At 40.0% G+C, this 13,929-nt stretch overlaps 1 protein-coding gene across 1 annotated transcript in view; it reads left to right on the top strand.

The window, feature by feature from the left end:
- PYROXD1 (pyridine nucleotide-disulphide oxidoreductase domain 1) overlaps nucleotides 1-13,929 on the top strand; it is a 940,027-nt gene that overhangs the window by 278,565 nt on the left and 647,533 nt on the right. Inside the window, exon 5 of the mRNA XM_044087812.1 lies at nucleotides 1,134-1,207. Coding sequence (XP_043943747.1) covers nucleotides 1,134-1,207 — 74 coding nt within the window. The remainder of the gene's footprint in view (nucleotides 1-1,133; nucleotides 1,208-13,929) is intronic.

The raw sequence follows: 13,929 nt of genomic DNA, 5'->3' as shown, positions 1-13,929 counted from the left end.
AAGAACCCTTAAGGACTTGAAAGACAATTGACTGACAGGGAAAGGCCCTTCAATTCAAAAGGGGCCTCTAGTCAGAACAAACACGCAACCACCACACAAATTTTCCACAAAAAATAACCACTCATACACAAAAGTACGATATAGCTGTTAAAACAGCTTTTGTTGAAGAATTAGGAAATTCCTGACAGAAAAAGTTAGTGAAAAACACTACTTAGCTCAGCCAGCTCGAGACCACGTCTTTGCTAGTTAGCGGCAAACGAGATCTGGGGGACTGGTAGTGGTGCATCCTGGGATATAGTAAGCTCAGCCAATAAGAGACTTCGCTCTTTGGCATAAGCGTGCCGAGTCGGAGCCGAGGGATCGGCTCCGAACCCATCAGTCAGAATGTAGGCGAGATAGGATCACATAACATCATCTGTTATGTCTTACATGAAGGACTTTCCTTGAGGGATCAGTCCTACCGCCATCATCCAGTTGTGACTCCTGGAGTTCCCTGAAAGTAGGGCAAGCATATTCTTGTGTTTTGCTTGCTGGCCAGGGGAACTTGCATGTTTATGTAGTTAGCACATGACAGCACTCTATATACTGTTATAGGAGCTTCTGAAATTCTGATTGGTCGAAAGCAGGAACCCAGCTGTGGGACCCATCAAGAATTGTCCTGTATGTTCTTACTAAATCAGTCAATTTACATGTAACTTAACCTTTCAAGCATTCATCTTTGCTAATTAATGTATAACATGATCAAGGTTTTTAACATTTTAGAGTATTAGTTACCCTAATAGTTGTAGGTATGGAAAGATGTTAGGATAAAATGTCTACAAGGGGGGTGTAAAAAAAATACAAATTCTGAGTTCTGAAATTATGTAAATTTACAGTTTGCATCCTCCTAACTGCATTAGGGAGCCATGGCGAGGATATGTAGTGTTGTGCAGTTTAAGTTCCAACCTGTAGAGTGCTTATGCTTGCTTTTTGCTTGAAAGTGACTTTTTTTTTTAGAACATGTTTTAATGCCTAAACCTTAAAATGCAACCTTAAAAACAACTTTTCTGTTATTTCTTGCTGCAGGAATGTTAATTGATTTTACTTTATACAGAAATGATTAATGGATGGTGTTGTTGTTATTTTCCTTGCAGGAATTTCAGAAGCGCTTGGAATCTGCTAAAAGAATCATAGTGATAGGTAACGGGGGCATAGCACTTGAATTAGTGTAAGTATGTTTGTATATAACTTACAGAGTCAGGAAAGTGGCAGTTCCAAACACTTAAGCAGCACTTGGTTCTGGAGTTAAAAAGTATCGTCTTAGCTTACAAATTGTTTCACTTCCTCTTTTTGGTGTGATTTAATACAGTGAGCCGTCATTGGTTGTTTTGTTTTCTTTCTTACTGTAGCTTAAACATACTTGTAACTAACTTTGTGATGGTTTTGGTCCTGATTGTGCCCTGTACAACTCAGATTAAGATAGCATACTGGGCTGTGAAGGAGGTGTCTTGGGAAGAATGGGAGTGACTAATCAAGGATGACTTTAATACACACAATGCTTTAATACCCACACAGTGGTACTTGCAAGTCTTGCAGTCCAGGAGTGGAAGTCCTAGACCATTCATTCTTTGTTAATAAGTGAAAATGTTACCAGGTGCATGTTGCAGAAAGATGAATCCCTGACAGTGAAACGCATGACTCAGGAGACTAGTAACCTGGATGCTGGAGAAGCTGACAAGGGAGGATAGAGTGGAACACCTGAAGTCAACTCACCCATCTTAGGAGAGGGAAGGCAGTTCAGTTCACTGCACTGCTAGCATCTACTAGAGAGAAGTTGCATGGATGCATCATCTTTACCAGGGATGTGCACTTGGCTCTTCCTAGTCATTCCTGAGTAACGGTCTTTACAGATCATGTGCAAGAATATCTGCATTTGCAGAAGAAGTTGTAGTAGACCCCAGCATCATCAACTCAGCAGCTGTATCAGCTGTTGGGGAAGAGTTAGGGACAGTAGAGTAACAAATCCATCTTGGCTCATTAGTTGCTGACAATGCTGTAATGAGCTTTTAACTGAGTGATGGGAAGCACATGGGGATGTTTGCAGCAGTGAACAGCATAAAAATTAAATGAGAGTTACTATGTGTTTTGAGTATAGACACAATAGCATATGTCAGTGCTGAATCGTAACAAGAATGTACCAACAACACTGGAGAGTGTATGATGTGATGTATGTGGAGTAAAACAACATAAGCAACTGCCAGATGCTCATATATCAAACACTGCCATGGTTATCCTGCACATGTGGTAAAACATGAGTCCCCCCATACATACACACAAAACTTTAGTGTTGCTTATTATCACCTGAGTGATTCCTTGGCCCTGGCTCTTCCTTATAGCCTTCAGGACAAGGATAACTGCTGGTATTACTTCTGAAGTGATGTATACTTATAGTGCGGACCAGATCTTACTCTGCAAATGTTCACCCCACTATAACTTCAAATATCCATTGGCAGTATCTTGAAAGAAGGGGGGATTAGCAAAATGTCCATCCACATTCCCATGGGTGTCTAATATCCACTAGTAACATTCCCTGACCAAACAGGGATTAATAGGGTTTCACATGTAAGATTTCCTCTACTGGGTTCTACAGATTCATCGTATGGTTTTCTGATATGTGACCTGAACTATTGAGAATTGTCTGACCATTATGAAAGGCTGTGACACAGCCACCTGAAATAGGGCCACAGTCTGTTGCATCCACTCTGGAGTAAAAAAAAAACAGCTTCTCCTGAGCAGAATGCAAGAAAACCTGTAAGATCATTCTCTGCTGTGATGGAGAGAAAAAATGATTTCTGTTAACTAGTTAACTAATAACCATATGGTGTATGAAATGGGGTTGACTTGACTGTAAGTGGCTTAGCTGCAACTGCTGTAACTGTGCATAGACAGGGTAAGGTGGAGCCGGAGAGTAAACAGTGGGTGTCATTGTAACTAAAAATAATGAAGAGCAAACTGGAAATGTTCTTTAGTGCGAAATAGATAAAAAAAGAAACAAATAAACAAAGCAAAAAAATTGCAGTAACAAGCAGGAGTACTTTTGCAACAACAATTTCCATTGCTGGCAGTATTTGCAAATTCACAAGGTGTGTGAAGTCAACAGACATGCCTCTTGGGGGGACTTAGCACCCTTTGTATCCATCACAGACATTACCATTCAGTGCTTCAGACTCTGCTGGGAGAGGTCTTCTGAGGTCTGTATAAATTCAGACAGTATGATCTGAAAAGGAATGCTCATGATACAGATTTGAATGAGAGAGTCACCGTTGCTGTAAAGGATTTGGACCAGAATCTCCACACAGAAATCTTGCTGATAAATATAAACGGTACCTTAAGGAATGCTCTCTATGCATAAATTTAAAGAAGGTGTGAGTAGTTCTGGTTGTAGAGAAGTTGAAACAAAATCTCCATAAAGGAGTTATGCAGATAGATGTAGTCGGTGCTACAGTTACATGATAATCAAACCAAGGGAGAAAGCATGTATCCTAGTATGTAGAGTGGCTATAAACATGTGGGAATGGGCATTGACAGTAGTCTTATCTTGCAAGTTCTCTATTTTCTGGATAGGGAGAACTCATCAGCAGACTTGCTGCCAGTATCACAGATGTATAAATGGCATTTAGATGGTTCAGTCTTTCTGCACATCACAACTTGAGAAGTCTCCAAGTGTAGATCTAGCTGTATAGTAAAAGAGTACATATACCTCACTGCTTGGCTACATCTAAGGTTATCTTCCAGAGTAGATGAAGCAGCCTGTAAAAAGTGCACATTTTTTAAACTTCTTTGCCATCTGTTAAACTATCAGAGTTTATAACACATTTTTCTGTAGGTTTTGTCTGTGCCTTTCACTCCCTTTTGTTTTTTCTTTTTTTTTTTTCAAAAACATTTTTATTTTGTTTTCATTATAAACGTACGCAAATGTACATATAACAAATACAATAAAGCAATAACAAAACTATCTACAATATTTACATTCATCCATGATAAACAATCATTTTATCCATGAGAAGTTATCAGTATTTGTTCAAAAGGTTTTTGCAATTTTTGCCATGTTATTTTTTTATGAGTAATGTTATGAGTTCTATAACAAATGGTTTGCAGTTCTTTTTTACAAGCAACTTTTGCTAAATTAATAAAATCTTTAAACATCAAATCTTGTTTACTTTTCCAGTTCAACGTAATAACTTTTCTGGCAATTGCAAGAATTGACCAGAGTAACTGAATCTGAGATTTAGATATTACATTAGGTATAAGAACATTGAATAGGATTAGTGAGTTAGAAATAGACAGTTATCAGACCATAAAGCATTTACAAAATATCTGAAGTCTTTCCAGTATTGAACAACATTTCTACATTCAGTGAACACGTGAACCCAGTTGGCCTCTAGCAATTCATCACATTTCCAACATTTACTTTCACTGTTTTTGAGTATAAGATTTATTTTATGTGGAGTATAGAAACTCCTATTCATAAATTTCTATGTATACAATCTCCAATGTAATGAAGAAGAGGTACCATACGTAGAATTCAATAACATTTTTTTTGATTCATCAGATATTTGATTTCCTTCATGGATGCATCTGCAGTCATAACAACTGGGTTGTCCTGTCGTCAGGCAGCCCTTCAGTCGGCCGGATTCCAAAGTCCGGGTCCGGCTTCGGCTGATGTCGCACTTCACCCGACGTCCTCTCTGTTGGTCTTCGGGTATAAAGGCATCAGCCGACGCCATTTTCCTCAGTCTTTCTTGCCACGTGGCGCCCGAAGCAGAAGCTGTTCGCAAGTGCCGGTCGGTCGGATCCAGGGATTACTTCTACCGAATACTACTTCGAAGACTTCTAAAGCTAAGTACCCCGTTGGGGACTCTTTCTTGCCTCAGCCGATGTCAGAAAAAGTTAATAATTGTTTAACCTGTGGGAAACAAATACCTCATAAGGATTTCCACTCTTACTGTCTGCCTTGTTTAGGCCCAGCCCACGACGTAGCAGCCTGTTCGGCCTGTGCTTCTTTCAACCGACGAACGCTTAGGCGTCAGTCGGAGTTTGCTGAACAGTTTTTCGGTTCTGATTTTGCGTATATTATGCCGTCGGATCCTCCGACTACCCAAACTGCTAAAAAACGCAAAGATAAAGACCGACACTTGCGGTCCGCGGTTTCGGCCGAAACCATGGTTAAGCAAACCGCGAGTGTCTCTGTTTCGGCCGAAACCGAGAAAGCTGATCAAAATACAGCAGAATCTATCACTACCACTGAGGCCCCTGCTACTTCTCTTGAATCGGCCTCAGAAATTTTATCCACTACGGTGGTTGCCACTGACTTATCAGACACCATTCCCTTGGATGTGTCTACCCCAGCACGTGGTGCTGCTAGGCCTCCAGCAGCCATGTCCATTAAGGCCTTTGCCACGGCCAAAGCAGCCAAAACTACTAGAACAGTGCCTGCTAAACCCCCTACAACACGGCCCTCTTCTAGTTCACAAATGCTTACCCTGGCAGAAGATTTAATTTCATTAATTAGGGATCTCAATCTCACCCAGACAGGGCCTCTCAGCCCCAGAGAAGAGACCTAGGGCAGAGCCCCGAGCCTGTGTCCTCTGATGATTCTGCTGATGAATCAGACATAACAGACCAGCCAGAGGCTCCTTTCTCCAATTTTGAAGACTCAGATGCTGAAGAATCCATTCCAGCTGCCTCCCACCAGAAGAATTTTCCTTTGGGGAAACCTTACATGCCATGCGAGAGCAGTTCCAATGGCAGCAGCAGGATTTCTCAGACTCCAGAAAAAGACTTAGAACCTTTCTGCACCTTCCACAACACAGGCCCTTAGCTTTACCTCCTGTGCTCTCTGTAGTGGATGATGCCTTCAATGATGTCTGCTCTGCACCAGATTCTTTACCTCCAGCCCCTGCCAAACCAGACAGATTTTACAGGGTACCAGACACTCATCACCACCTTTACAAGGCCCCACTTGCAGACCGCGAAACTATATCCCAGGGTCCCAAGGCAGTAGCCGCGACCACAGCTAAAAACCCTATTCCTTCTGAAAGGGAAGCCAGGTCTTTAGACAGATGGGGCGAAAAGGTTTACACTTCAGCTACTCTCTCAGCTAGAGCTTTAAACTGTCAGTTTCACATGATACAATACCAAGAGTTTATGCTTGATCAGTTAACAAAAAAGCTATTCTCTGATGAATCAATTGATAAGAAATATGTATTAGAAATGGTAAATAACATACAACAGGTTAGTAACCATTCCTTAAAATGTGGCTATGATGCACTGGAGGCTTCATTTAGATCAGCCATGACTGGCACAGTGATAAGAAGGCATGCATGGCTAAAGGAACAAGCTTTACCGGATCATGTTAAAGCCAAGTTATTAGATGCTCCTATGGATAAGACCAGCTTGTTTGGTACACCTGCCCAGCAGGTAATGAAGAGAATGGAAGAAAAGGCAAAATCTGTTCAAACGGTTAAAGATTTCTTGCAGGTCCAACCCCCAAGGTTTAGCAGGAACTGGCCTGCCAAAAATTGGTCCTTTCCTGACTCCACAAGATCCCAAAGGGGCAGGAATGGACGTTCCAGAGGCAGAAACCAATCCAGAGGAGGTGCCTACAGAGGACGACAGTGGCAAGGTAACAACAGAGGCACAGACACAACCACTGCCACTACAACAACACAGGCACAGTGACTTAACTCTAAAACCGCCTACCAGGGAACAAATAGCAGCTCCATTAGGCGGCAAATTAACCTTATTTTCAAAGAACTGGCACTATATCACAAAAGACAAGTGGATTTTACAAACCATAGATCAAGGTTACGGTTCCACTTCCACACTTTACCAGTCAAAAGAGGAATGCCAAATCTACCTCCAAATCAAAAAACAGAGGCTCTACAACAGATAATGCAGTTAGCAAACATGAGAGCTGTGGAAAGAGTGCCAACAACAGAACAAGGAAAGGGATTCTACTCAAGACTATTCCTAGTTCCAAGAAAGGAAAAAGTTGGAGACCTATTCTCGACCTGTCCACCTTAAATACATACATCATTGTCCCAAAATTCAAAATGCTGACCCTACAGCAACTTCTTCCCATGCTGGGCAAGGAGTGTTGGCTGGTAACTCTAGATCTCAAGGAGGCATACCTGCACGTCCCCATTCGACCAATCTGCAGAAGATACCTCAGATTTCTTGCAGGATCAGAGCATTATCAATTCTCAGCATTGCCCTTTGGCTTATCTACTGCCCAGAGTATTCACAAAATGCCTGGCATCAGTAATCGCCCACTGCAGACTACAGGAATTCAAATGTACCCATACCTGGACGACTGCCTGCTACAAGGGGACAACAAAAGCAAGTTGACAACAGATTTACAAAGGGTCATTTACTTGCTACAAGCACTGGGATACACAGTCAATTTACAAAAATCAAGGCTGATACCATCCCAGACAAGGACATTCTTGGCTGAATTGGACACAGTAAAACAAATGGCTTTCCTAACTGCAGAAAAACAAAGAGAACTCCTCTTTACTTCTTGGCACTAACAAAACAGAACAAGTTAACAGCAAGAAAAGTACTGCAGGCCTTGGGCTTCATGGCATCATGCATAATCTTGGTCCCACTTGCCAGACTACATATGAGAAAACTACAGTGGTACCTAAAGAATTTATGGTCCCAACACAGGCACAGCCTAGAAACAGAAATTCCACTAATTCCATGCTTAAAACAGGAGTTCCTATGGTGGGCTCAAGCATGCCAGTCAAACCCAGGGCTACCCTTTCGCAGATGTCAAGCAAGCCAGACCATCACAACAGACGCTTCAGACCTAGGATGGGGGGCCCACATGCTGGACAAATGCGTGCAAGGATTGTGGACGAGGATCAACTTCACCTGCACATCAACCTAAAAGAAATGCTGGCAGTAAAACTGGCAATCCAAAACTTCAGACCATTTCTCAAAGAGGGCCAGTTGATGATAAGGACAGACAACACCACAGTCATGTGGTACATCAACAAACAGGGAGGCACTCATTCATACCCCTATGCAGAATGACTTTGGAGCTGTGGAACCTGGCACTCAGCTACAACATCCAGATACAGGCAATATTTGTACCGGGAAAAGAAAATACTCTAGCAGACATACTAAGCAGAACCACATCGGATGCCCACGAATGGATGCTACATCCGGACATCTTCAAGACCATCTCAAAGAAATGGGGAATGCCTCAGATAGATCTATTTGCTTCCCCTCTCAATCACCAGCTCAAAAAGTTCTACACAAGGACATTCCACCCACTAGCATGGAAAGTGGATTCGCTCTCCTTCAGCTGGAAAGGCCTAACAGCATATGCATTCCCACCTCTTCCCTTGATACACAAGGTATTACTAAAAATCAAGGAAGAACTTCCAAGGATAATCCTAATAGCTCCAAACTGGCCAAGACAACACTGGTACCCACTGCTCAGGAGCATGTCACAGAACAATATGTGGCCAATACCCCTGATGCCTTTGATGTTAACTCAGAACAACTACAGCATCATGCATCCAAACCTAAAAACGTTGCAACTGACTGCATGGAACATCACATAGCAGCAGCTAATCCAGAACTTTCCCAAAGAGTTAAAGACATTATTCTTGAAGCCCGCAGACCTTCAACAAGAAGGAACTATGCAGGAAAATGGAAAAGGTTTGTCATTTGGAGTACTGAAAGAGGAAAAGATGTGTCAAACATAGATATGCCTAACATTCTGGAGTATCTGGCAGAACTTCTACATTCAGGCCTGTCCTACTCCTCCATCAAGATACATGCATCAGCTATATCAGCAGAATACAGCTTTGATCCACCTGTTTTTCACACCCATTACTCAGACAGTTCCTCAGAGGAATCAAGAATGTAAAACCTCCAAGGAAACCACCATTACCAGCTTGGGACTTGAACTTTGTGCTAGAAAAGTTGACACTATCACCCTTTGAGCCAGCAGCAACAGCAGACCTACAGCATCTATCGTGGAAAACCGCCTTCCTACTGGCAATAACCTCAGCCAGGAGGGTTTCTGAACTCCAGGCCCTAATGGCAGTACAACCCTTCCTAATCTTCCATCAAGATAGAGTGTCCATGAGGACTAATCCTACATTTATGCCTAAGGTGGTATCCAGAGTGTCTTTAAACCAGGCAATCCACCTACCTACCTTCTTTCCCAACCCACAAAACAGAGGGAAAGAATACTGCATACCTTGGATGTACATAGACAGCTACGCTACTACCTGGACAGAACAAAAGTAGCAGAAAAACTGATCAGCTTTTGTAGCCTATGCAACAGGAAGGGAAGGAAAAGCTATTTCCAAACAGACAATCTCCAAATGGATAGGAAATTGCATACGGTTCTGTTACTCCTTCCATGGAAAACCAATTCCACAGAACATAAGACCTCATTCTACAAGGGCAACAGCCACTACCACAGCCTTTTTACGAGGTGTGGCAACCAAAGACATTATTGAGGCGGCTACTTGGACCTCCGTGCATACATTTGCCAAGCATTATAATTTGCCTCTATATTCCAGATCCCGAGCAGGGTTTGCCACTGCTGTACTGCAAGGGATCCTAAACACACCATAATCTAGTTTCTTCCTCCTCCCCTAGTTGGCTATGGTATTCTATCCAGTTGTTATGACTGCAGATGCATCCATGAAGGACATAGTACAGTTTTGTACCTACCATAAATGTAGATGTCCGAACTGGATAGCATCTGCAGTCAGGATTACCCTCCCTCCTTCCCCTCTGTGGTACTCCTAGGGTGTTTACCCTCCTAATAGCTAGCTGGTGGGGGGGAGTCTTTTATGGTGTATTTGTTGTATATATGTACATACATGCTTATTTTTTGGGATTACCACTATCTTTTTGGAAACATTGGCATTTATCCAAAATTTTTAGCCTTCAAGAGGGCTACTGGCATCTGGGGCAAGAAACACTGAGGAAAATGGCGCCGGCTGATGCCTTTATACCCGAAGACCAACAGAGATGACGTCGGGTGAAGTGCGACATCAGCCGAAGCCGGACCCGGACTTTGGAATCCGGCCGACTGAAGGGCTGCCTGACGACAGGACAACCCAGTTGTTATGACTGCAGATGCTATCCAGTTCGGACATCTACATTTATGGTAGGTACAAAACTGTACTTTCTCCATTAATCTTTGCATAGTAGTTCCAAAAATCTGAGTCAAACTTCAGAGTGTCTTCTCTTAGTATATAATAGATAGGTGATATACCTAATTTTTGATTATCTGTCTTTCCAAGACACCTAATAAAAAGCTGAATCAAACTAGGTATAGATTCAGTCTGTAGGTTGATTGATACTCTCATTTTGTTTTCTATAAACTGCTGTAATGAGTGTAAAAACAACCGTCTTGACTATTATCAAAACTACATAAAAGAGAGTTCAGTGGCTTAATATGCCAGAATATCAAGTTATTTTCCTTTAATTTTTGCATCACAAACATCAATCAGGAGAGTATGCTATAGGGAATATAAGAAATAGAAATTGTTTAATGTTGTAATTACAATCAATTATATTTTTAAAGTTCGTAAATGTTTGATTAATGCCATAAAAATATGATCAAACTTCTTAGTAAATAAACAAAATTCATGTAAAAGCCAATGAACTCTACTTATTCCATATTGTTCCTTAAATTGATTTTCTGTAGTTCTGACATCAGTTGTTTGAATCTCATGTATTGTTTCCAGCCAGATATATAGGTGGGTGTGATCCATTGTAATATTACATTAATTATAACTGATTTAGAATAAAGATCTAAGCTAGGGAATGCTATCCCATTACTGTTCCAAACTCTAATGTGCCATTTGTATGCAATTCTAGATTTTAAGGGGAACCATAAAAATGTAAGTAGCATGGAATCTAAGTTTTTAAATAAGTTTTTGATAGGGCTAGTATCAGTGACTGTACATAAAACAAAATTTTAGGTAAAATTATCATTTTAATTAGAGAGAGCCTATCCTCCATTGGGAAGAACATTGTATTCCATCTTTTGATTAGTTCACTGATGGTGGTTATTAAATTATTGTAGTTTAGTTTAACAGACTCTTTCCATGTATTCTTTATACTGACACCCAAATATTCTAATACATCATTCTCCCAATTAAACAGGCTATTCTGTCTTAGGTTTTTGTTGATCTTTTTGTTAATTAGTAATGTTTTGGATTTATTATAATTAAATTTAAGCCCTGAAATTTTCAGACTTGCTTAAGGTATTTATAACATCATGCAAAGAACCATCAATATCACCCAACGTTAACATATCATCAGCAAATAATTGTATCTTAAGACAATACGCCTTATTAATTTGAAAGCCTTTTATATGATGCTGGTTTCTGGTGCATGTAGCAAAAGGTTCCATTGAAAAAGCAAACAATAATGGTGACAAAGGACAACCTTGTCTAGTTCCCTTGAGGATTTTAAGTGATGAGGATAGCCATGATACGATTTTCACATAAGCTTGTGCCCCACCATATATTTTCATTACTAAGTTGACAAAATCTGAGGAGAATTCAAAGCCAATCAGAATGCTTTGTAGATAAGACCAACTTTCGGCTTTTTCCCGGTTAGGGGTCGCCACAGCGGAACTCCGGTCCACTAATGATTGGCAGTAGAGTTTTACGTGCTGGCTTGCTGGGCCTAACGCACAACCTTCAACGAAGGAATGCCTGTTCACACATGTCGCCACACAGAAGATGCTCTAACTGAGGATCGAACAGGCAACGGCTAACTGGAAGGCGACAACGCTACCGCAGCACCACCACCGCAGTATAGATAAGACCAACTAATAGAATCAAAAGTCTTTTCTATGTCTAGGCTAATATTAGTTGTTTTTTGTATTTGCATGTTATATCTATTAATGATAGTAATTTAATAATGTTATCTTGCACTTTTCTATGAAGAATGAACCCTGTCTGATCATTATGTATTAGATTAGGTAATATTTTCTTTATCCTATTAGCTAATATTGTCATGATAATTTTATAATCAGTGTTTAGTAACAAAATTGGCCTATGTGAATCACATGATTTGGGGTCCTTACCTTCTTTTAATATGGGGGAGGTGATAGAGTATTTCCACAATGGGGCTGTTATACATTTTTGCTTAACCATAGTAAAGGCACTCTTTATCTTTAAGGTTCATCTGGTTTGTAAAGTCATTTAACTTCTTGGCTTGAGATGTTAGTTTTATTTTACCATTTTTAGAAGTATCATTGCTTGATAATAGGCAGTTAAATTACCTGTTGCTATAATTTCCCCTTTTGCTTTTAAAGTAATCAGGTCCAGATATTTGTCAACATATTTAGTACTCAGTCCTGGTATCCATTATGTATTAATCAAAGTATAATACTTCCTGTTGATTTCCAAAATAAGCATGCTTAACATCCCATCTTTATCTGAAATTGTATCTGTAATTCTTGGCATAGTATAAGTATTTTTCCATAGAATAAGAGTGCCCTTTCTCTTAGTCTTAAAACATGAATCTACTTGAATGGTATAGCCATTGAAAGAGTATTTTTGTAGATCCTTTTTTTAATAGATGGGCTTCTTGTAAGAAGATGATTTGGGCTTTATGCATTTTGATATATTTAAGCAAACCAGCTCTTTTGACATTATTGTTCAAACCATTAATATTTAATGATAAGCATTTATAAGCCATTGACTATAATTTGTATGTTATTACTAACTGAAAGACCTTTCTTCCGTGTTGACTTGAAATCTACTGAAAACTTATTTATCGTGGATGTATAACGTGGACTTTCAAAAACCCAAAACTATTTACAAACACATGCATGAAACATAAAGTTTCTGGTTTAGTTAAAAACTTAACTAAACCATCCGTCCACCACCTGTCCAATACCAAATGACACAAATCCATCTCTCTCTCTTTAGAATGTTGTCTTTTGGCTTTTCCCGGTTAGGGGTCGCCACAGCGGAACTCCAGTCCGCTAATGACTGGCAGTAGATTTTCATGAACGCCGAGGTGCCAGATCGACGTTCAACCTTCAACGAAGGCACGTCCATTTACGCATGTCTTTCGAACGCCCACCCAACCGCGTGGAGGACATGCAGGCTCCACACAGAAGGCACGCCAGCCGAGAATCGAATGGGAGAGAACCTCTTGCTGTGAGGCAACAACGCTACCGCTGCACCACTTCTCTTTTGAATATAGTATAAAAACAAAAAAGAAAAGCATTATGAAAGCAACTAAAAAAATCTGAATTCATGAAATGTACATTAGAATGAGTGTCCAATATATCTGAAGCTATATGAATATGTCACATATGATAATAGCATCTCTAATGCGTAGATGTGCCAGAAATACACATCAGATCAAAGTATGTATAAACATTAGAAGCTGAAGATTAAGAAGATTGTCATTGTTTCCAAGACTTTTCAAGAAACATCAGATAATTTAACCATTTTGTCAGTCATCTGTCTAACATTTTTCATGCAAGGATCTGTTGAATATATATATATATATATATATATATATATATATATATATAACACGTATTACAATATAGCTATTATATTTTGCAATTATACACATATTACTCATATGTATTAATATCTATGTTGACGTCTTTCATCAGGAAAGGGGGAGGGAGGGAGGGAGAGAGAAAGAGAAAAAAAAGGCCTCACAACCCTTTGTTTAGTTAAAGGTTTAGTTATATAACACAAGTCTGATGTTAATATGCATAATGAGTTTTCTAATGCAGCTCCTAGTTCACTTGATGTCATTTAGTTACTAATGGTGTCCTTGAGTCTGCAGCATGTATGCATCTATAAGAGAACATAGATATTTTCAAAGAACACTCTTATCAGAGCTAATTATTTACCATTTAAAGTA

The sequence above is a fragment of the Protopterus annectens genome, chromosome 11.part0, assembly GCF_019279795.1.
Source record: "Protopterus annectens isolate FY-2018-M chromosome 11.part0, PAN1.0, whole genome shotgun sequence".
NCBI classification, from domain to species: Eukaryota; Metazoa; Chordata; order Ceratodontiformes; family Protopteridae; genus Protopterus; species Protopterus annectens.
The sequence above is the reverse complement of the archived record's forward strand: the minus strand, read 5'-3'. Positions and strand labels throughout refer to the sequence as shown.